The 24,183-nt window shown below is 49.1% G+C and overlaps 3 protein-coding genes and 1 non-coding gene across 4 annotated transcripts in view; all 4 read left to right on the top strand.

Moving 5' to 3' along the window:
* The first annotated feature begins 226 nt into the window (after positions 1-226).
* gpatch1 (G patch domain containing 1) lies at positions 227-14,691 on the top strand. The gene is made up of 20 exons (XM_031586814.2): positions 227-364; positions 801-935; positions 1,028-1,113; positions 1,398-1,558; positions 1,928-2,037; positions 4,802-4,863; positions 4,990-5,238; positions 5,680-5,842; positions 5,999-6,078; positions 6,419-6,623; positions 7,043-7,417; positions 7,984-8,162; positions 8,954-9,081; positions 10,076-10,167; positions 10,699-10,874; positions 12,068-12,371; positions 12,807-12,920; positions 13,434-13,525; positions 14,095-14,243; positions 14,477-14,691. Exons 1-20 carry the CDS (start codon positions 295-297, stop codon positions 14,502-14,504), a joined length of 2,958 nt encoding a protein of 985 aa, XP_031442674.1. The 5' UTR covers positions 227-294; the 3' UTR covers positions 14,505-14,691.
* Positions 14,692-14,765: 74 nt separating this feature from the next.
* Positions 14,766-20,864, top strand: LOC105901329 (WD repeat-containing protein 88). Its single transcript, XM_031586813.2, has 11 exons — positions 14,766-15,285; positions 15,888-15,998; positions 16,152-16,240; positions 17,182-17,245; positions 17,523-17,661; positions 18,269-18,398; positions 18,608-18,792; positions 19,178-19,260; positions 19,499-19,567; positions 19,955-20,053; positions 20,454-20,864. Exons 1-11 carry the CDS (start codon positions 15,163-15,165, stop codon positions 20,574-20,576), a joined length of 1,215 nt encoding a protein of 404 aa, XP_031442673.1. The 5' UTR covers positions 14,766-15,162; the 3' UTR covers positions 20,577-20,864.
* On the top strand, positions 20,711-20,784 carry trnat-agu. The gene has a single exon. It is a non-coding gene; the product is annotated as a tRNA-Thr (tRNA).
* Positions 20,865-21,945: 1,081 nt separating the features above from the next.
* lrp3 (low density lipoprotein receptor-related protein 3) overlaps positions 21,946-24,183 on the top strand; it is a 10,331-nt gene continuing 8,093 nt past the window's right edge. Inside the window, exon 1 of the mRNA XM_031586812.1 lies at positions 21,946-22,028. Coding sequence (XP_031442672.1) covers positions 21,965-22,028 — 64 coding nt within the window. The 5' untranslated portion in view covers positions 21,946-21,964. The remainder of the gene's footprint in view (positions 22,029-24,183) is intronic.

The following is a 24,183-nucleotide window of genomic DNA, read 5'->3' as shown; positions in this document are numbered from 1 at the left end:
ACAGGCCTCTAATATTTCAACCGCATGCTGATGTATCATCTCTCTGCAGGATCGTTGCTGTGAAATCTGGAATAAATGTCGACAATATGCTGAGATAAAGGGAGCTGTTGTACGAAGTACCCCCTGCTAAATTCATTGCGTGCGTCCTGAGGACGTTCAGAGGAAGTAATACCGGTATCTGGGGAAACTATACCGAATCACCAGGTGGGGTTAAATCTACAACCCCGCTGTTAATCCAAGTCAAAACGCAAATCACACTGTTTGAGCTTATCGGCCACCGTCTGTGCTGTAAACATGGCGTCGGACAGCGACAGTGATGAGGACTTTGTAACTTATGGTACTCCTCTGGAGCCGTTCGAAGAAGGTAGAGTTACAGTTGTTTTTGTCTTTAGACTTAAATATGTGCATATCATTTATCTTAAATGTTGGCCAACATTAAGTCAGCAGCGTCGGGTTTTAGACACTGGTTAGCTAGAGAGTTAGCTATAGCTAGGGTAACTTGATTCATGCTGCATCCATGGATTTATACCCAAGCCAGCTAGCTTTGTAGTAAGCTCCTTTAACAACAAACAGTGATTTGTGTGAGTTATTTAACTTAAGCCGTTGTAGTTATACAGTTAGCTAACACGGGAACGCCGCGTAGTAAGTGAAAGATAATAGTCGATTCCCAGTTAAAGCCCCGCTTCACAGGTACTTGTTGGTGGTGATGTTGAAGTCAATCAAAACTATTTTACATGTCAGTTTTATGTCAGGATCCTTTGTGTTGACCATATTGGTTGATCCATATTTTGATCGATCAGACGAGCCTGTTCGGAAGCCGGTCCCGTTGCACGAGCAGACAGTCAAAGATGAGAAAGGCCGTTTCCAGAGGTTTCACGGAGCCTTCACCGGAGGCTTCTCTGCCGGATACTTCAACACCGCAGGCTCCAAAGAAGGTCCGAGCGCCCGTAGCTGTATAAGTAATCGTTTAAATTGAATTCAGAGGCGGTGATGTTGTGAAAGGGCTATAACGGTGTCTCTGCTGCAGGCTGGACCCCGTCGACATTCGTGTCGTCGCGACAGCAGAAGGCGGAGAGGCAGAATGCCATGCCACAGGACTTCATGGATGAGGAGGTAGCTTGGTTGAATGTGTGTGAGCTTGGTTGAATGTGTGTGAGCTTGGTTGAATGTGTGTGAGCTTGGTTGAATGTGTGTGAGCTGGGTTGAATGTGTGTGAGCTGGGTTGTGTGTGTGTGTGTGTGTGTGTGTGTGTGTGTGTGTGTGTGTGTGTGTGTGTGTGAGCTGGTGTGTGTGTGTGTGTGTGTGTGTGCGCGAGCGCGTGCGTGCGTGCGCGCGTGTGTGTTCTGATGTATTGTAGGCCCCAAATGACTGTCTGTGTGTGTTCTGATGTACTGTAGGACCTCGGTGAGCATGGCATCGCCCCTCGTGAGATCACCACCACAGCAGATTTTGGTTCTGGTCGCAGCGATCCGATCCAAAAAAAGGCCCGTGAGCTCAGCGCTATGAGGGGCCCCATCCCAGGGGAAACACTCCTCCAGGACCTGGTGGCTCCCGCGAGGTAACACACACACACACACACACACACACACACACACACACACACACACACACACACACACACACACACACACAAAATGTAATACAAAATAACTACGCATATAACTACATTGGACAAAGCCTCTTAATCTGGTTATTTGTGTGTGTTTATCTGCGTGTTGTGTGTGTTTCTCTGTATGCGTGTGTTTGTGTGTGTGTGTGTGTGTGCGTGTGTGTGTGTGTGTGTGCGCGCGTGTGTGCGCGCGTGCGTGCGCGCGTGCGTGATTACCTGCGTGTTGTGTGTGTTTCTCGTGTGTGTGTGTGTGTGTGCGTGCGTGTGTGTTTCTCTGTATACGTGTGTGTGTGTGTGTGTGTGTGTGTGTGTGTTCAGGACCTCAATTGGAGTGCAGTTGCTGAGGAAGATGGGCTGGCGTGATGGACAGGGGGTGGGGCCAAGAGTCAGGAAGAGGAAGGTACGCAGCGACAAAGCAGGTCAGCAAGGTCAGTGAAACTATAGCAAGCACATATAGAAACGGCGAACATTAATGATGAATGATGAATTAGACCGTGAATTAGACAGTTAGCATTAATCTTAGCAAGGGTTTAGGAGAAACAATGGAATTCATTTCACCCTTCATTATCTTTGACTAATGAAAGAAGGACTAGCCTGGTTACCTGGCTACCTGTGTGTGTGTGTGTGTGTGTGTGTGTGTGTGTGTGTGTGTGTGTGTGTGTGTGTGTGTGTGTTACACATAGGCTTCCTACATACACCTGTGTGCTAATGTTACACATAGGCTTTCTACATACACGTGTGTGTGTGTGTGTTAAACATAGGCTACCTACATACGTGTGTGTGTGTTACACATAGGCTTCCTACATACACCTGTGTGCTAATGTTACACATAGGCTTTCTACATACACGTGTGTGTGTGTGTGTGTGTGTGTGTGTGTGTGTGTGTGTGTGTGTGTGTGTTAAACATAGGCTACCTACATACGTGTGTGTGTGTTACACAGAGGCTTCCTACATACACGTGTGTGTGTGTGTGTGTGTGTGTGTTACAAATAGGCTACCTACTTAGATGGATACTTTATTAATCCTGAGGGAAATTTAGGTCATCCATAGTAGCTTATACACTTATGCACTTGTGCAACTCACAGACATCCATCCATACATACAGTACATACATAAATCACATACACATAGGCAGAACATGTTCACAGGGAGTGATGTGTTTACAGATACAGGAATGGATCTGACCCTATGGTACATTATGCATAGATTGGGAAAGTGTTGATGTCCACGAGGAAAGTGTTCTTGTGCTGCAAGTATGGATAGTGCAAAGAGATGGTGTTCATGTGCTTATGTGGATAGTGCAAAGTTCTTGTGCTTGTGTGTGTGTGTGGATAGTGCAAAGAGATATAAGTTGTTCAGTCTGTGCAAGGGGCTAGTATAGCCAGTAGAGGGATGGACAGTGGTATATGAGAGATGAGAAGAGAAGAGAAGGGCAGACTGAGGTAGACTCATGCAGAGAAGTCCATCTCCCTCCCCCTCCCCTTCTGCGTGGCGTTATACAGCTGAACGGCCCTGGGGACAAAGGACTTCCTCAGCCTGTCTGATGAGCATGACAGTGACTGGAGTCTGCCACTGAATATGCTTCTCCTGTCTGTTGAGAGTACTGTGTAGTGGGTGGTGGACATTGTCCAAGATAGTCAGCAACCTACTCGGGGTCCTTCTCTCCGCCACCGTTGTGAGGCAGTCCAGTTCGGTGCCCACAACAGCTCCTGCCCTTCTCACCAGCCTGTCTAGTCGCCCTGCATCCCTCTTCTTTATGCTGCCTCCCCAGCACACCACAGCATAAAAGAGGACGCTGGCAACCACAGACTGGTAAAACATGCGCAGGAGTTTGTTGCAGACATTGAAGGACCTCAACCTCCTCAGGAAGTAGAGCCGGCTCTGACCCTTCTTGTAGATTGCATCAATGTTGGCTGACCAGTCCAGTTTACTGTCCAGATGCACTCCTAAGTATTTATAAGTGTTGACCACCTCCACACTGACCCCCTCGATGGAGACTGGTAGCAGAGGAGGCTGGGACCTCCTAAAGTCCACCACCATCTCCTTGGTCTTGGTGGCGTTCAGCTGCAGGTGGTTATGCTTACACCACTGCACAAAGTTGTCCACCAGGCTCCTGTACTCACCCTCCTGTCCATCCCTGACACATCCCACAACAGCAGAGTCATCAGAGAACTTCTGGATGTGGCACGACTCCGTGTTGTAGGTGAAGTCTGATGTGTACAGGGTGAACAGGACAGGTGAGGGCACAGTCCCCTGTGGAGCGTCGGTGCTGCACAACACAGTCTCAGATACGCAGTCTTTCAGCCTGACAAACTGTGGCCTCTCCGTCAGGTAGTCAGTGATCCAGGATACCAGGTGGGCGTTCACACCCATCTGCACGAGCTTGTCACTCAGTCGGAGGGGCTGGATGGTGTTGAAGGCACTGCAGAAATCAAAGAACATGATTCTCACAGCACCTTTCCCCTTGTCCAGATAAGAGTGTGCCCTGTGCATTAGGTAGACGATGGCATCTTCCATGCCCACCTTCTCCTGGTAGGCAAACTGCAGCGGGTCAAGTGCATGGCGTACCTGGGGTCTAATGATGTGCAGTAGCAGTCATTCCATGGTCTTACAGATGTGTGATGTAAGAGCGACTGGCCTGAAGTCATTCAGCTCACTGGGGTGTGGCTGCTTCGGTATGGGGATGAGGCACATGCACGTGTATGCTAATGCTACACATAGGCTAACTACATACCCACCGGCCACTTCATTAGGGCATAAACAGTACACAGAGGAAACTAACGTTATGCTTTGCGTTGTGAGGTTCTTTGCCTCCGCTTTGTCAAATGTTTTTATATGTCTGGACACCTCAGCGGCCCTGATGTATCCCTCACTTTAAGGGTGTGTGTGTGTGTGTGTGTGAGAGAGAGTGTGCATATATATGTGTGTGTGTGTGAGAGTGTAGGTCAGACTTGTGTGTGAGAGAGTGTGCATATATATATATATATATATATATATATATGTGTGTGTGTGTGAGAGTATATGTCAGACCCTGTGTGTGTGTGAGTGAGTGATCAGACCTGTGTGTGTGTGTGCATATGTGCGTATGCATATGTTGGTGTTCAATTGTACTCTTTCCTGCTCATCTTCTTATGCACTTCTTGCAGTTCTGCTGCTTGTGTGTGTAATTGATGTGTCTCCTTTGTGTCTTAGGTACAGAGCTGAGGGCTTATGGCTGTGTTCTTCCTCCTAAGAGATCTGACGAGTCTGAGGAGGTGAGGGAGAGGATGATGAAGATGTGTTGTGTGTGTGTGTGTGTGTGTGTGGTGTGTGTGTGTGTGTGTGTGTGTGTGTGTGTGTGTGGGTAAAGGGATAACGCGTTATCCTCCTATCTTTCACAGGACGACGACGATGATGATGAGTTTGCTCCAGAGAATGTGACCTTTGCCCCTAAGGACGTGACCCCTGTGGACTTTGCGGTGAAGGAGGGCGTCCACGGCCTGGGCTACCGAGGGCTGGACCCCGGCAAAGCGCTCGCCGGGGGGGCCACCAGGGGGGGGCACTTCAACCTCTTCACCCTCGACTCCGACAGAACCACCAGCCTGTTTGGACCAAGGGCAGCCACACGCCGGGGAGGAGTCGCAGGGCAGGTGTGTGTGTGTTGTGTGTGTGTCTGTGTGTGTGTGTGTCTGTGTGTGTGTGTGTGTGTGTTGTGTGTGTGTGTGTGTGTGTGTGTTTGTGTGTTTGTGTGTGTGTGTGTGGCAGGGGAAGGGTGTAATGGATGTATGTATGTGTTTACGTGTGTGTGTGGCATGGGACGGGTGTAATGGATAGTGATATAAGTGTGTGTGTGTGTGTGTGTGTGTGTGTGTGTGTGTGTGTGTGTGTGTGGCAGGGGAAGGGTGTAATGGATGTATGTATGTATGTATGTGTGTGTGCGTGTGTGTGTGGCATGGGACGGGTGTAATGGATAGTGATATAAGTGTGTGTGTGTGTGGCATGAGATGGGTGTAATGGATAGTGATATAAGTGTGTGTGTGTGGCATGGGACGGGTGTAATGGATAGTGATGTAGGTGTGTGTGCGTTGCAGGCGTTTGGTGTTGGTGCGATGGAAGAGGATGATGATGAAGAGGTGTACCACAAAGACGCCATGTCCAACTACGACACCATACTGGGAGGGGAGGAGCCAGGGGACGGCCTCTTCGGGTGGACCGCCCCCCAGCAGTACAAGAAGAAGAAGAAGAAGAAGAATGGTGAGACACACACACACCCACACTCACACACTCACACACACACACACACACACTCACACACACACACACACACACACACCCCTGTCGTTGGTCGTGTGGGCCAGGTGTGTGGTGTCCTAAGCTGTGTCTCTGTGTCTCTCTGCTGTTGTCTCTCAGACCCTAAGAAGGATGCTGCTTACCTGGGGAAGATCCTGGAGGGCTTCACTCTGGCCTCCGAGACCGAGGATTCTAAAACGGTACACACACACACACACACCCTCACACTCATCCACTCATCCTCACACTCATCCTCACACTCATCCTCACACTCATCCTCACACTCATCCTCACACTCATCCTCACACTCATCACTCATCCTCACACTCATCCTCACACTCATCCTCACACTCATCCACTCATCCTCACACTCATCCTCACACTCATCCCCTCATCCTCACACTCATCCTCACACTCATCCTCACACTCATCCCCTCATCCTCACACTCATCCCCTCCTCCCCTCATCCTCACACTTAACACTCCTCACCCATCTGATGCCACATGCCCTCCTGACACACCTGTCCTGCCCCCCCCTCAGGTGTTTCCTCCGCCGGTGTTGCCGCGTGGCTACCGGCCCGTGCACTACTTCCGCCCCGCGGCGGACATGAGTGGGGTCAGCCCCGTGGTGGCCGCGGCGCTCCGGGAGTCTAAGGGTCACATGACGCAGCCCGCACAGGAGATTGGCCGACACCAGCTGGACTCCGCTCACAGGAGGGAACTCCTGGGAGAGACGTCACTACAAGGTACCTGTGTGTGTGTGCGCGTGTGTGTGTGTGAGTGCGTGTGTGTGTTTGTGAGTGTGTGCGTTTGTGAGTGTGTGTGTGTGAGTGTGTGAATGCATGTGTGTGTGTGAGTGCGTGTGTGTTTGTGAGTGTGTGTGTGTTTGTGAGTGTGTGTGTGTGTTGTTTTATGCGTGTGCCCGGGCGTGTGTGTGTGTGTGTGTTTTTTTGTATGTGAGTGTGCATGTGTGTTTGTGTGTGTGTGTTTGTATGTGAGTTTCATGTTTTGTTTTCATTCTTAAAATTGACCAACCATTTTTTCACAGCTACAGCTTTGCATTAGTGAGAATACTGGAACTTATCTTGTGTGTGTGTGTGTGTGTGTGGTGTGTGTGTGTGTGTGTGTGTGTGTGTGTGTGTGTGTGTGCGCGCGCGTGCTGCAGGTCCCAGCTCTGTGTTTGAGCTGCTGCGTCCCGAGGATCAGGATAAGCTGTCTCGTGTCCGTCAGGCGGCCGAAGAAAAGCAGAGCCACCCAGACTTGAACTCTGAAACGGGTCGGAACCGTCCAGACTTGACCTCTGAAACGGGTCGGGCCGCAGTGGTGGCAGCCGCCAAAGCCTCTGCCCTGCAGGCCCTGTCCAGTCGCTTCCAGAGCCAACCGCAGGGGGCGCCAGAGAGCCAACCGCAGAGCCTGGCTCTGGCTGCTTGGAGCGCCCCCACAGCTGACACCAAGAACACATTCAAGCCGTTTGACATGATCCCTCACAAGCAGGCGCGCTACGACCAGTACCTCACCCTGCTCAGGAAGGGACACAAGGGTAAGGGGGTGTGTGTGTGTGTGTGTGGTGTGTGTGTGTGTGTGTGTGTGTGTGTGTGTGTGTGTGTGTGTGTGTGTGTGTGTGTGTGTGTGTGTGTGTGTGTGTGCCTCTCTAAGAATATGTGTGTGGGAAAGATATTTTTTGGGGAGGTTCTGACTGATGAAGTTGGGCGTGTGTAGGAGTTTGTACATATGGTGTGTGTGTGTGTGTGTGTGGTATCAGATGCGCTGGAGCAGAGTCTGGATGTGTGTATGACGGAGTGGGAGCGCGGGCGTGAGCGGGACGAGTGTGTGTGTGTGTGTGTGTGTGGTATCAGATGCGCTGGAGCAGAGTCTGGATGTGTGTATGACGGAGTGGGAGCGCGGGCGTGAGCGGGACGAGTTTGTGTTCACCTGTGTGTGTGTGTGTGTGTGTGTGTGTGTGTGTGTGTGTGGTATCAGATGCGCTGGAGCAGAGTCTGGATGTGTGTATGACGGAGTGGGAGCGCGGGCGTGAGCGGGACGAGTTTGTGTTCACCTGTGTGTGTGTGTGTGTGTGTGTGTGTGTGTGTGTGTGTGTGGTATCAGATGCGCTGGAGCAGAGTCTGGATGTGTGTATGACGGAGTGGGAGCGCGGGCGTGAGCGGGACGAGTTTGTGAGGGCAGCTCTGCTCTATCAGCCCAGTAGCTCCGCCCTCTCCAGTCGCTTCACACGCAGCCGACAGGCGGACAATGATGACACCGTGGAAGTGCCACGAGACACGGAGGTTAGTACACACACACACTCACACCTATGTTGGTACACACACACTCACACTCACTCACTCACTCACTCACTCACACACACACACACACACTCACACTCACTCACTCACACACACACACACACTCACTCACTCACACACACACACACACACACACACACACACTAACTCACACACTCACACACACTCTCACTCACACACTCACACACACACACACACACACACATACAAATGCAAGCATTGCAAGTTTGCTTTACTACTGGAAGCTGCAAGTTTCCATGATTACAGGGTGCCCTAGTGATGCTTCAGGTTTCCATGACTACGGGGTGCCCTAGTGATGCTTCAGGTTTCTGTGGCAACAGGGCAGCCTAGTGATGTTGCAGGTTTCCATAACTACGGGGTAGTCTAGTGATGCTGGAGGTCTCCATGACTACAGGGAAACAGTTCACCTCACAGCTCCCCTTAATCATGTTACCTCACACAAGTCATCAGTGCATCAAGACTGCACACACACACACACACACACACACACACACACACACACACACACACATACACACACATACACACACACACACATACATACGTACACTAGCAGAAGTCATTCGTGCATCGAGACTGCACACACACACAGACACAGACACACACACACACTAACACTAATTGTTTTTGTAATTAGATTTATTTTCCATTTTAAGTTGATATTTCAGCATATTCAGCATATCTGCCATGAACAGTGTGTGTCTCATATTTTAAAATTGTGTGTGTGTGTGCGTGTGTGTGTGCGTGAACAGAATGATGTGGATGATAAGCAGGCTGCAGTGAAGATGAAGATGTTTGGCAAACTGACCAGAGACACGTTTGAGTGGCATCCAGACAAACTCCTGTGCAAGAGATTCAACGTGCCGGACCCTTACCCCGGGTACCTCACACTCTCGCACTCTCACACTCACACTCACACTCTCACACTCACACTCACACTCACACTCACACACTCACACTCACACACACTGTCACGTCCCTGTCTAGGGCTTTAGGACATGACAAATATTTTAAAACACGGGCAGACAACGGAATAAAAATAACCGTGAATTTATTGGACAAAGAATAAATTAATTAAACTAAGGCTCAAAAATAACGTAACAAGCAAAAAACACAAGGCTTCGCGAACAGGCCTCAACAGCCTGGCACTCTCTCCCGGTCTCTCACTCCGGTGAGTAGCACACATGATGTTAGTGGCGCGGGCAAGGCCCGAGGCTGGGCCTAGCGGCAACGAGTGGTGGCAGACGACAGAAAAGCACGATCCGAAAGCAAGCCCCGTATGATGGAATCCCGGACGCTTTTAAAGGGCCGGGACTTCTATAGGCCCAATGGGATTAGAGCCCCAATCAACTACGCACCAACCCACCTGCAAGACACACAAGACAAAACAGAAGCACCGGCAAAAATACATAGGCAGACCCACAGGGTCGTAACACTCACACACACTCTCACACTCACACACTCTCACACTCACACTCACACACACACTCACTCTCACACACACACACACACACACTCACTCTCACACACACACACACACACACACACACACACTCACACTCACACTCACACAAACTCACACTCACACAAACTCACACTCACACAATCACCTTTTAGAGCTACCCACAGAATGATTGTACTTTTTTTAGATCTTAAGAATGTTGATGCTCTCTCTTTCACACACGCGCACGCCTGGTTAATCTTGTGTGTGTGTGTGTGTGTGTGTGTGTGTGTGTGTGTGTGTGTGTGTGTGTGTGTGTGTGTGTGTGTGTGTGTGTGTGTGTGGTGTGTGTGTGTGTGTGTGTGTGTGTGTGTGTGTGTGTGTGTGTGTGTGTGTGTGTGTGTGTGTGTGTGTGTGTGTGTGTGTCTCTCAGGTCCGGTCTGGTGGGCATGCCCAAGGTGAAGAGAGATCGCTTCTCCGTCTTCAACTTCCTCACCGTGGACCCAACAGCCAGCTGTACACACGGTACACACTCACACACACACTCACAACACACAGACAGGGTACTCATTTACCTTCATTCAGACCAACACACGCACACACATACACACACACACACACGCCTGCATACTCACACACACCTGCATACTCACACACACACCTGCATACTCACACACAGACAGAGACACACACACAGACACACACACACACACACAGACACACACACACACACACACAGAGACACACACAGACACATACAGGGTGTAGATCTATCTCTTATTTTGACCCCATGTCATCTCTGCTCCATCAGTCTCAGTGTTGCCTTGGTTAGTCTTAGGCGCTGTTCACACTGCTGTTCATGTCAGATGATTTCCATTATTTCTCTGTGGAAAAGTCAGACTGTTGTGACTGTTTAGCGCAAAAGAGTGAACGCCTCGCTCTCTCTCTCCCCCAGTGTTCCTCCATGTCTCTAGTAGTCCGCCACATGTCCATCAGTCTCATATGTGTTTCGATGGAGATCTGTGTGTCCGGCTCACATGACTCCTCTCCCCCCAGCCTCCTCCTCCTCCTCCTCCTCCTCCAAACCCCCTGACTCGGGGAAGCGTTCCCGCTGGGACATGTCGCCGTCGGCGCCCCCTGCAGGCCAGAAGGACCCCCTCAGTGCGCTCATCAGCGAGGCTCGCAGCGAAGCGTCACGCCCCCCCACAGAGACACCCCTCATCAAAACAGAGGTATGAAGACAGACAGACAGACAGACAGACAGACAGACAGACAGACAGACAGACAGACAGACAGACAGACAGACAGACAGACAGACAACAGACAACACACACAAACTCTGACACACACACATCATCATCTTCATCACAGGATCATTTTTCAGTTGGACAGAACTATGTCTTCTTACTCTCTCCTTGAACCACGAAAGTGAGAAGCTTTAGATGCTGAAAGACTCATCTATATTTATAGCTCAAGTAAACTAGATGTCTCTCACACACACACACACACACACACACACACACACACACGCGCGCGCTTACTGATCTGCCTGAAATAACATCACAAACATGCCAGACGACACCACATACACACACACACACACACACACACACACAAACACGCGCTCTTACTGATCTGCCAGAAATAAGATCACAAACATGCCAGACGACACCACACACACATACACACATACACACACACACACACGCCACACAGGGAAAAATAGAAAGTAGAAACTGAAAGTTATTATTAGCTAGTCTTGGGTGTTTTAATCACTTCCTCTTTGTGACACTCACACTCTGTGTCCTCATAAAGATGTCAATCTCTCTCTCTGGGATGGATGGCTGTGTTCAGTGGAGTAGTATGACTGGCACAGGTGGAGTAGTATGACTGGCACAGGTGGTGTAGTATGAGTGGCACAGGTGGAGGGTAGAGACTGGCACAGGTGGGGTAGTGTGACTGGCACAGGTGGAGGGCAGAGACTGGCACAGGTGGAGGGTAGAGACTGGCACAGGTGGAGTAGTGTGACTGGCACAGGTGGAGTAGTGTGACTGGCACAGGTGGAGGGTAGAGACTGGCACAGGTGGAGTAGTGTGACTGGCACAGGTGGAGTAGTGTGACTGGCACAGGTGGAGTAGTGTGACTGGCACAGGTGGAGTAGTATGAGTGGCACAGGTGGAGTAGTGTGAGTGGCACAGGTGGGGTAGTATGACTGGCACAGGTGGAGTAGTATGACTGGCACAGGTGGAGTAGTATGACTGGCACAGGTGGAGGGTAGAGTGGCACAGGTGGAGGGTAGAGTGGAGGGTAGAGTGGAGGGTCTGTGTCTTTCTCTGTCTCTCTGTCAGTCTCTGTCTACCTTTGTCTGTCTGTCTGTCTGGCTGTCTGTCTGACTCTGTCTATCTGTCTATCTGTGCTGTTTCAGGTCAAAGAGGAAGAGCAGACGGACAATGGAGAGAAGAGGGAGAAAGAGGAGGAGGAAGAGGAGGAGGAGGAGGCGGAGGACAGTAGGCCACCCATGGACCTGTTCAAAGCCATCTTCAGCTCGTCCGACGAGAGGTCCTCTTCCTCAGACGAGAGCGATGAAGGCCAGGAGGAAGAGGAGGAGACAGAGAGGGCGGGGGCTCAGACGTCAGGGCCTATCAGCTTCAGCAGCATCCCACAGGCCACACCCACTGCTCCACCCCCAACCCTGCCCACACACCTGCAAGGCACCAGCACCGCCACAGGTGTGTACACACACCACAATACACACTACAACACACACATAATACAATACACACCACAATACACACTACACACACCACAATACACACACACACACCACAATACACACTACACACCACAATATACAATACAATACAATACACACACCACACTACACACACCGCAATACACACTACACAAACACACACTACAATACACACTACACACACACTACAATACACACTACACACACACACCACAATACACACTACACACACACCACTTCATACCACACAACATATGCACCACACAATACACACTACACACACACCACAACACACTTCATACCACACAAAACACACTACATACCACACAATATATGCACCACACAACGCAGTGTGTCTGTGTGTCTGTGTATGAGTTGTAACCCTGTCTTTAACCTCTGCTGTGCTGGTCAGGGCGTGTTGTGTCAGAGGAGCGGGGTGTGGCCCCCCCCTCCACTGCCAGCCGCAAAGATGGAGGACAGGAGGAGGAGGAGTTTGGGCCGAAGCTGCCTCCTCCCACTCCAACAGGTCAGTACAGAGAGCCAACACTGTGTGTGTGTCTGTGTGTCTGTTTGTGTGTGTGTGTGTGTGTGTGTGTGTCTGCCTGCCTGTGTGTGTGTCTGCGTGTGCGTGTGTAAATGGTCTCACTTGAGAGGCAGAGGAACGTGAAGGTGTGTGTGTGTCTGCGTGTGCGTGTGTAAATGGTCTCACTTGAGAAGCAGGTGAAGGTGTGTGTGTGTGTGTGTGTGTGTGTGTGTGTGTGTGTGTGTGTGTGAGTGTGAGTTAATAGTCTTTCAGAAGTCTGAGGTGTGTGTTTGTGTTTGTGTGTGTGTGAGTGTGAGTTAATCGTCTTTCAGAAGTCTGAGGTGTGTGTTTGTGTGTGTGTGTGTGTGAGTGAGAGAGAGTGCGAGTTAATCGTCTTCAGAAGTCTGAGGTGTGTGTTTGTGTTTGTGTGTGTGTGTGAGTGTGAGAGAGTGTGAGTTAATCGTCTTTCAGAAGTCTGAGGTGTGTGTTTGTGTTTGTTTTGTTGTGTGTGTGAAGGTTTTCCCTGGCTGAGGGAGGAGAGGCCGAGTGGGAGGAGCAAAGAGAACCGTAAAGCCAAGAAGGAACACAAACACAAGAGGGACAAGAAGGTAGGTAGCACGGCAACCGCATCACCATGGAAACCCATGTCCCAATGTGTGACATCACACATTCTGAGCAACAGTCCCCTCTCAGTCCAAAGAAAAAAACCTTTGATTTAGAAAGCCGTCCCTCTGTTGTTCTGCCACACACTGGAAAAGACATGGAGGCTGGAATCTGAGCTGGAATCTGAGCCTTCATCTTAATGTTGCAGTCAATCAGTGACTTTGGTTTCCTCCTGAAATAAAAGCAGTATCAGGGCAATGACATGATCTGCTACATAATTAACATTAGAACTTTACTTCTGGTTATGCAGTTGTTCCTGTACAGTAAGAACCTTTGGTGTTGCCAAGGTTACATTTATGTTTACATTACCAGTAGCATAGTGTCATGTGAATGTGACACACACACACACACACACACACACACACACACACACACACACACACACTCACACACACTGCCTGTTATCTGCTGTGTGTCGTCCTGACACAGGGTACACACTAACACACACACCCACACACACACACTGCCCGTTGTCTGCTGTGTGTGTGTCGTTCTGACTAAAGTTGTGTTTCAGCACAAGAAGAAACAGAAGAAACAGAAAAAGCAGAAAGTGAAAGAAAAGAAGAAGAAGAAGAGAGAGAAGAGAGACGAGTCGCCCAGCAGCTCGTCTGACAGCGACGATGATGAAGGTGAAGATGTGGACACCGAGGAGCTGCTAAAGAGGTCAGGAGAAAATCAAACACACACACACACACACACACACACACACACCCAGCTCGAACTACTTGCCTCCGGTTTCTCTCACACTCAGGCACACACATCAGTGTGATGAATTATCGCTCTCTCTCTCTCTCTCTCTCTCTCTCTCTCGTTTAGAAACATATTATTCAGTAGGAATGTGTTTTGTGACGCATGTCTCTCCTCCTCCTCTTCCTCCTTCTTCTCTCTCTCTCCAGGTTAAAGAGCATCAGAGGGAAGGTGTAGCTGACAGGTGTGGTGTAATTCGCTGGATCTCTATGGGTCTCTCTGGATCTCTCTGGGACCCTGACACAGACCCCCCACAGCACAGACTACCGAGGGAAGTGGAGGAGCTGTCTGCACAGACGGCTTATGTTGCATTGTGTACATTCAATCACTGGGTTCTAGCTAATAAATTCGCTTTTTTTTTTTTTAATAATGACTTGGATTTGTAATTACTGTTTTTTAAGAGTGACACAGTCTTTTACATGGTATAGTGTCATTTCTAGCAATCAATGACTCAATAAATCCATTGTAAATATTTCTGTTTAAAATATGCATACATAAATAAAGTAATAAAAAATACACTTTCAGGGCTTAAAATGTTATGCTAAGCTTCAAAAAGAAAACTGCTCCAGTAACAGGCCAACCCCCTGCCGGAGTCAGGAGCGGGTTCTTAAATAATCAGGGACTAATTAGTCTTAATTCAGCGTAGGAAATGAATCAGATAGTGGAGCGGCGCGACAAACAGCAAGGAGGTAACGTCATCACGTCCGCGTCGTCATGGCAACAACCGGACACGCTTTCTGTTCAAGGAAAACAAGTTCAGCAAAGTACGATTGAGTTGTAACAGTTCAGGCCTACGAACTAAAGATAAACCCTCACACCAATAAAGAACGAAACGATGGCAGTTAACATGGCCCAGAATGTTCTGGACCCCCTGGCGCTGGACGAACCCTGCGCTGAGGAAGAGGAGGAGACCGAGGACAACACACAGTCTGTGTGGGAACATGATCCGCTCGCACAGGTATCGATAGCCAAGGACTTCTCATTTCAGTCTGTCCACCGCAATAAAGTACTGAGCCTCATTCTCTAGGCGCTCTCTGAAGTTAATAAATGAATAGTTTAAATATTTTTCGGCGATATGGCTCACAACGTTTTCTGCTATTGATTAGAATTGAATTAGAATTGAGAGCAGCATTCCCTTTTATTCCTTTTTACATTTTAAACGCTAAAAATGAGCATGTTTTCTCTGAAACACGGACGGTTTTGATTTTTTTTTCACAGAGTTAGTCATACCCTCACTCCTCAGACGTTATTCATACTACATTACTCATACTCATTACTCATTATTATCCCTGTGCTCAGTGCATTGTACTCTTCTGTTTCCGGCGTTTACTGCCCAGACTCAACGAATTTAAATGCATACGAGAGCATTAGACAACATCTTGTTGTCCAACAGAAATGCACCTACACTGACCCTGAACTGAAACTATAACTCACACCTCTAACTCCGTACAGTCACTGCAAGCTCTTTTCATCCAGCAGTCCATTGTGTGAGTCTGGCCATCTGAGCAGGCAGAGATGCTGCTGGTGGCCGCCGCTCTCAGCCTGGCCTGTCTTCCACAGATCCCCATCAAAGTCCTGCGTGGTCACACAGACACCGTCAGCAGCTGCCAGCTAGCACTTAACGACCAGAAGCTTGTCACCTCCTCTTACGACAAGACAGCCATCCTCTGGGTACGCCTGGCAGCAGGAACTTAATTAATTAATTAATTAATTAATTAATTAATAATCAGACTAATTCATGTTGTGTGTCTGTTTCAAAAATCAGTCTGGTTTGAAGATAGATAGAGAGAGATGTTGACTACACACCCTTCTGTCCTTATGCAGGATGTGGAGTCGGGGGAACCCCTGCGTGTGTTTGAGAGGGGGCATACTGCCCCTGTCACTCAGTGTGCCCTGATACCTCAAAAGAACAGGTGAGTGTGGGTCTGGACCCGGCTCTGTAACTGCTTCAGTATGTCAGAACAGGTGAGTGTGGGTCTGGACCCGGCTCTGTAACTGCTTCAGTATGCCAGAACAGGTGAGTGTGGGTCCGGACCCAGCTCCCTAAGAGCTGCACTAGGTCATGACTGCGCTTGAATGACGGAGGGAGCAGCGCTGTGAACTCTCCCTCTCCCCCCATAATTACAGAGTTTGTATTTTTTTTTTTAAAGCTTCTGGGAAACTGGGCCCCATTTATTTTGAGAAGATTGTGCAGGGTGTTCTCTCGCTCGCTCTCTCTCTCTCTCTCTCTCTCTCTCACACACACACACACACACACACACACACACACACACACACACACACACACACACACACACACGCGGCTGTGGTTCCCCTCCCCCTCATGAGGCCCCTCATCAGAGGCCCTTTGTTTGCCTCTCCTTCCATGCATGCACTGTTGCTAGGCAACATAAGTCATGTAATAGAGTCCTGAGATGATCTGAGTCCTCTGAAGTGATCAGCCATTACAGCAAGCACTCTAGCCAATCACACAGCCTCAGCGTAGCCCACCAGCCAATCACACAGCCTCAGCGTAGCCCACCAGCCAATCACAGGCACTCAGTATACCCATAGTGACTCTATAGGCCATATTCAGTATACTTAAGTTAGTGTTCTAATATTTAGATGGAAGGAAGACATTAAATATGAACGCGCATAGCATAAATAACCTTGATCACTTACTGTGTGTATAGGTACCTGCCATGCTTTGAGATGAGATGGTTTTCTGATCTTTTTGTAGTTATTCCTTGCAATGTACATATGCAGATACATTATAAAATGAAACCATTAATGAAGTGATGATTATCAAGGTGCTATTATTGACTGTGTGTGTGTGTGTGTGTGTGTGTGTGTGTGTGTGTGTGTGTGTGTCCAGACTGATCACTGCGTCCTGGGACAAGACTCTGCAGGCCTGGGATCTGGAGACTGGACAAACACTGGTACTGCGCTAACAACCCCCTGCCCCTGCCCCTGCCCCTGCCCCTGCCCCTGCCCCTGCCCCCTCTCCTAACTGTACCCTCCCTACTCAATGAGTCTAATGCTAGCCCCCCAACACACACTCAGCACTGAGCACTGCTAGTCATGTGTTTATTGTGAAGATATGTTTACATTCTGATTCTGTGTTGCATCTGTTTATAGCATGTTGGTGTGTGTGTGTGTGTGTGTGTGTGTGTGTGTGTGTGTGTGTGTGTGTGTGTGTGTGTGTGTGTTTTCCAGTGGTCTGCCCCACAGGGTGGCCTGCTGACATCGTGCAGTGTGTCGGGTGATGGTGAGGTAGTGGCGTCGGCCACAGACATAGAGAACGGGCTCTACCTCACCTGTGCCGACACGGGAAAGCAGATCACCTTTATTAAAGGTGAGGCAGTACAAGACTAGATATCACCTACATCACAGGTGAGGCAGTATGTACTCAACTCAACTCAACTCAACAGATTGTCTATACATTATACAGATTTCCCCCCATGTAAAGTGCTTATGGGCGTATACATAAAATCTTACGACTTTCTGTTTCACAATGTTTTGCCTGCCTTTCGAGAAAGTTACGCATTAACACACATAGACACTACAATCAATACAAAAATCCACCAATTTCCTTGTTTCCTCGCAAAATATCCTTCGCTTGTCCTCGTTCCAAGTTTTCTATGGATTGTACAGATTGTTCCAGAGGATTCTACAGGTTGCCTCTAAAGGGGTTGACATGTATGCCTGAAGGAACACTGCAAGTAAAACAGTACAGCAGTATAGCACTGTAGTGAACATGAGCTCTTCTGATTGGTTGGTGTATGCTGGGATTGTCTGGTTATAGCATCCCTGATTGGCTGGTGTATGCTGGGACTGTCTGGTAGAGCATCCCTGATTGGTTGGTGTATGCTGGGACTGTCTGGTAGAGCCTCCCTGATTGGCTGGTGTATGTTGGGACTGTCTGGTAGAGCATCCCTGATTGGTTGTGACTCCTCTGGCAGGCCACCACAAGTCTACGATCCCCCGGTGCTGCTTCGACCCCCTGGACCGGCACGTGGCCACCGTGTCCGCAGACAAGAGCATCAAACTCTGGGACCTGAACTCACGCCAGACTACCCTCTCCATCGCCAGGTGAGGCCTCTCCTACCTCACACACAACCCTACCCAACACCAAGTGAGTCCTCTCTCACCTCACACACAACCCTACCCAACACCAAGTGAGGCCTCTCTCACCTCACACACAACCATCTCCATCACCAGATGAGGCCTCTTTCTCCCCATATGACCCTAGTCCCTCTACGCATTAGTGTGTCTCTGACCTCCATCCTCTCTCTCTGCAGCTCCCACACCAACGTCATCTCCAACTGCTGCTTCACCAAAGATGGCCGCTACCTGTGCACGGCCTCCTGGGATAAGACACTGCAGCTGTGGGACGTTACCACGGGAACGTTCCGCTCCCAGGGTGGTGAAGGGCACAACATCGGCCATGACGGCTGTGTCAGCTCCTGCATGTTCTCAGACGACGGTGAGGCCTCTCTATGCGCTGGCCCTCTCGTGCTGTTGTGTCATGACCATGGCCAGGAGGCAGGCCCCCAGTTAAAATAGGGTCTTTTGTTGACAAACAGACCATTTAATGAGCTTTAAACCAGCAATATATAGGTTTTTATTACTGTTTTTAAGGTCTGCAGTATGGTGTAGTCAAATGTAGCTGAATGAGCCTGAGTGTGGCCTGAGTGTTAATAACGTTAGTGTGAATTAATCTGTAAGGTGATGCTAAGATTCATATCAATTTGACCGTGAGTATGTTTGAGTGATACTAAGGTTCATATCAATGTGACCGTGAGTATGTTTGTGTGATAATGAGATTCATATACTATATATGTGACCGTGAGTATGTCTGCCCTCCTCAGCTGCTCTGCTGGTGTCTGGAGCCTATGACCGCACAGTGGCTGTGTGGGACATGAGGGCCATCTGTAAGCTCCTCCTGCTCAAGGTAACGCCCTACATGAGCCGGAAGTGAGCCAGAGCTGAGCCGGATCAGGGCAGATGAGAGTCTGATGGTCATGATGGTTTTAGTGAATGATGAAAACCTAACCCAGAGTGTGTTTGTAAAGTCCATCCACCCTGTGTGTGTGTGTGTGTGTGTGTGTGTGTGTGTGTGTGTGTGTGTGGTGTGTGTGTGTGTGTGTGTGTGTGTGTGTGTGTGTGTGTGTGTGTTCGTGTGTACGCAGGGCCACATGGACTGGGTCATGGATGTTGCCATCAGTGCAGACAAGAAGTGGGTGGTGTCCTGCTCTAAGGTGAGTCACTCACCCACACCGGCCCTGCTGCAACCAATCACAACACAGATTAGAGGGGGGTTGCCTTCGAGGCACATCAGTGATAGCAGGCGGCAACCCCCTCTCAGTAGTCAAATATTATCAGACTATACACACATATGTATAGAGAGAGAGCGGTATAGTTCAACAGTGTTTGCTTAAGAGCAATATTAATCCAGATATTGGCTGTAATATGAACAAAATCGTTTGATGTAATGTGTTGTGTGTTTCCTGGTTGGCCCGTGTGTGTTTCCTGGTTGACCTGTGTGTTTCCTGGTTGGCCTATGCATGTTGTGTGTTTCCTGGTCGGCCTGTGTGTGTGTTGTGTGTTTCCTGGTTGACCTGAGTGTGTTGTGTTCTGTGTCCCAGGACACAACCGTGCGTCTGTGGAATATTGAACACACTGAGGAGATACCGGCCGTGATCGAGACCCGGCGGACCCAGGCCGGGGGGTACCAGATCATGAAGGTGCGTGGGGGAAGAAGCTGTTCCGATGTAATACAAAACTCGGACACTAAACTTCCACTGTTTCTTACGCTGTCTTCAAGAGAGGAGCCTATCTGTGTGTTTGAGCGTGGTCTCATTGCTTGGACGGAGAAAGGGCAAACACAAACACTGCGATATAAGTTAACCTAGAGTTTAGAAATGACAGTAATTCATTCGAGTTTTGAACAGATAGTGTCAACATTAGCCCTACACGTGCTAACGTTAACAAACTATAGCAGTAGCCCGGGCTCTGTGCTAGTTTTTTGTAATCGCTGTGTTACATCCGAATTTGAAGATTGCTAATGTAACACATTGGGTAATGTAATACAATGGCATACTGATATCAAATCTAACACAATTAACTATGTGCGTTTCTCTCCAGTGTGAAGAGTGTGCGAGGTCTTTCTCCGTCTTCCGAATGGAGTCGGACTCCACCACCAAATGCGTTTTCTGTCGACTGAAAGCACCAACGACATATATACCAGTCCCACCTCCTTGCTTTTGAAGACAGCAAGCTGTTTGTACAAGATTTATAGAAAGAATGATTTATAAACTGCTTTGGACACGAACACATTGCCACGTAATCCTAGATTGTGGCTTTGACCTTATTAACCGCGATTTTCGAAGTGATGAAACAACGGCGCCGTGGCTTAGTTGGTTAAAGCGCCTGTCTAGTAAACAGGAGATCCTGGGTTCGAATCCCAGCGGTGCCTTTTACTACTCGTAGATAGAATGTTTTTCTGCACTTTGAGAAATCCAGATGAAATTTGAAATAAAAATGTGGTATATCTTTCTTTTGTCCACGTTTGTTCGAGTAATTACATGCACGTTTCAGGGGGAGATGTGTCTAAGAGTGTATCGTTAGGCCTTTAACAATGTCATATTATAGACCATAAATTATAGTACATGAAAGATAAATACGTCATCTAATGTCAGCGTAGCTGGTTCTTCTTGTGGAGTGCTTCAACCAGCGCTTAATCATATATTTAACATTGAGTGGTGCAGTGCAGCCTCCATCCATGAGGGGGCAGTATTGGACGTCTTCACTGCACTGCATTTCGAGAGCTGTTTCTGGGCAGGAGATGAGAAGGAACAGTCTGCTTTATGCGCATTTAAATCGGAAACTACACTGAGTTCCATGGAATCGCCACAGCTTTTTAACCTTTATACCCACATCTGCAGCTACAAAGCTTGCATAGGCCAACTGGCTTGATTTGGTGTTAGTGTCCGCAGAGTTGGTTTTCTATTGGTTGGTTATACATTTTTTTTCTGTGCCATGTAGCATTTAACTGTGGCTGGTGTTTGACTTCATCTCGATGCTGCAATGTGCAGTTAATTTATTAAATGTTCTGATGGGAAGGAATGATCGGAACATGCACTGACGTGCAGCGTCTCGGAGCGGCGGATCGGGCATCGCGTCCGAAGGAGCAGCCCATCACTCAAGCACCTAGCTGCTGAACGGAGGATGAGGAGCTGAGGATCTCACAGAGAAGGTGGAAGCAGCCTGAGGAACGGGAAATAAAATAGGCACAAGCTTTATGTCGGGAAAGTTGAATCAGTTTTACATTAAATGAAGACGACTACTTGAACTGTTCTCACGGTGCAGTTAAGTTATTTCCCCAGCGTGCAGGCTATTGGTTTTGCTGCTACTGAGCGCTGGGGCTACTTTGTTTTCCTACCGCTGACAAGCACTGTGTGGACAAACGTCACCTCATACTCTACTCTCAACCTACCCTCAGACCCGCATTCATCAGCGGACGCACCCGTTTAACGCCAGAAACACGGGCTTCATGTCGACCGCACACCGCAGGGATTCTTCAGCAAAGCGAGCGCCTATGAAGTCTGAGCGGAGATGACAAAAGAATAACATGTTCTGGTGAGGTGACTCGGAGTATGGCAGCCCCCGGGCCGCTGCTGATGTGGTTGCTCAGCGTCGGCTGCGCGGTAGTTTGTGTGGGTGAGTAGATGGGTTCACATTTCACAAACGCGTGAATCATTGATCCGGGGAACCGGGCGCTGACAGTTAAGAGGCACAATCCGATACCGGTATAGAGCCACATACACCCAGCTGTGAATCTGCGGTTCAGGCCCTTTAAGCTTCATGGATTTGTTGTGACAGATCTCATAGCCCATAGCTCTCCACCTCAGGCTACCACGGGTCAAGCGATATTAGCACAGATCGCTATTCGCAGGTAAATCAGACTAAAGAGCTCTTAATCGGACGCATCCAGTATCTAGTTATAGCAACGGAAGACTCGATATGTATGTCAATATATGGGTTTATATAGGCCTAGATGTTAGTTGGCTCTCCAGGGATCTGCGGCCAGCCCTTTGTCCTTGTGTCCTGTTCTAGGTATGTCTCCCACCAGCCCTTTGTCCTTGTGTCCTGTTCTAGGTAAGGGTAAGGGTTCTAGGTATGTCTCTCACCAGCTCGCCGTTCCTCTCCGGTGGAGCCGAGGCTCGGTCCGTTTCAATAATACCGAGACTAGAAACCACCACAGTTTGGTCAGACAGCATTTACAGGCTTCACCAAACCGCTGTTTGACTTCAGATGTCACAACAAAGGAAACGCTTTTGTCATTTGATTTGGTCTTTTTCATGGCATGGGCTGTTGGTCAGGTGGTCCCTACTGTTAGCAGTCACTATAGAGCTGTTGCCAGGTGGTCCCTACTGTTAGCAGTCACTATAGAGCTGTTGGTCAGGTGGTCCCTACTGTTAGCAGTCACTATAGAGCTGTTGGCCAGGTGGTCCCTACTGTTAGCAGTCACTATAGAGCTGTTGGCCAGGTGGTCCCTACTGTTAGCAGTCACTATAGAGCTGTTGGTCAGGTGGTCCCTACTGCTAGCAGTCACTATAGAGCTGTTGGTCAGGTGGTCCCTACTGTTAGCAGTCACTATAGAGCTGTTGGTCAGGTCTACTGCTAGCAGTCACTATAGAGCTGTTGGTCAGGTCTACTGTTAGCAGTCACTATAGAGCCTGGCGCCAGTGCCTCTCAATGAAGACTGGACAGGCGTTCATTTACACTAACACAACAAATACAAACATAACACACACACACACACACACACACACACACAGACTCACTCTCTCTCTCTCTCTCTGATGATGGGGAGGAGGTTTGTGGTTGGCAACCTTTGTAAAGCGCCTGTCTCAGTGGGTTGTTCAGACTAACACACACACACACACACACACACTCCCAGGGGATAGGCCCCCAATGGAGAGCACAAGGGTGTCCTTAAGAAACCTAAGAGCTCACCCCAAATAGCACTTTACTTCTCTCTCTCTCTCTCTCTCTCTCATCCCTCCTCCTCCTCTCTCCTTCTCTGTTTATAAGTGTGTGTGTATGTGTGTAACTGTACACAAGATCAGAGTGCTGAGATGAGAGTGTCTCCAGAAGCTGTGTGTGTGTGTGTGTGTGTGTGTGTGTGTGTGTGTGTGTGTGTGTGTGTGTGTGTGTGTGTGTGTGTGTGTGTGTGTGTGTGTGTGTGTGTGTGTGTGTGTGTGTGTGTGTGTGAGTGAGTGCCAAGCAGCCCTTGGTCTATTTTGGTCTATCATATTTCTCCCAATCAAATCCCATTTAGAGTGATCAGCACAAGGCCTCCTCCTGTTATAAATATCATCCTTCACAGGTCGGCTCCTCAGTGGGTCACACACCACGCGCATACGCACACACTTACACTTACACACGCACACACACACACACACTCACACGCACACACACACACACTTACACACATACTCACACTCACACGCACAAACACACACACACACATACTCACACTCACACTCGCACGCACGCACGCACGCACACACACACACACACACACACACACACACACACACACACACACACACTCACACGCACACGCACACGCACACTCACACTCACACTCACACTCACACTCACACTCACACTCACACTCACACGCACACGCACACGCACACGCACACGCACACGCACACGCACACGCACACGCACACGCACACGCACACGCACACGCACACGCACACACACACACAGAGACACGCACGCACAGACGCAGACGATGCAGGTAGTGTTAGGCAGGCCAGCTGCAGTAAGCATGAAAAGAACAGCCCCTAAAAGTGCATCC

Source organism: Clupea harengus, chromosome 20, assembly GCF_900700415.2.
Source record: "Clupea harengus chromosome 20, Ch_v2.0.2, whole genome shotgun sequence".
NCBI classification, from domain to species: domain Eukaryota; kingdom Metazoa; phylum Chordata; class Actinopteri; order Clupeiformes; family Clupeidae; genus Clupea; species Clupea harengus.
This window is presented reverse-complemented; position numbering and strand designations above follow the sequence as displayed.

What these genes read in the sequence shown, in the direction of transcription:
- gpatch1 (XM_031586814.2), top strand. Translation starts at nt 295, where the DNA reads ATGGCGTCGGACAGCGACAGTGATGAGGACTTTGTAACTTATGGTACT. An exon ending in GACCTGGTGGCTCCCGCGAG is followed by an intron (nt 1,559 to 1,927) that starts GTAACACACACA and finishes GTGTGTGTTCAG; the next exon opens with GACCTCAATTGGAGTGCAGT. An exon ending in CGACAAAGCAGGTCAGCAAG is followed by an intron (nt 2,038 to 4,801) that starts GTCAGTGAAACT and finishes TTTGTGTCTTAG; the next exon opens with GTACAGAGCTGAGGGCTTAT.
- LOC105901329 (XM_031586813.2), top strand. Translation starts at nt 15,163, where the DNA reads ATGGCAGTTAACATGGCCCAGAATGTTCTGGACCCCCTGGCGCTGGAC. An exon ending in CTGATACCTCAAAAGAACAG is followed by an intron (nt 16,241 to 17,181) that starts GTGAGTGTGGGT and finishes GTGTGTGTCCAG; the next exon opens with ACTGATCACTGCGTCCTGGG. An exon ending in GTAAGCTCCTCCTGCTCAAG is followed by an intron (nt 19,261 to 19,498) that starts GTAACGCCCTAC and finishes GTGTGTACGCAG; the next exon opens with GGCCACATGGACTGGGTCAT.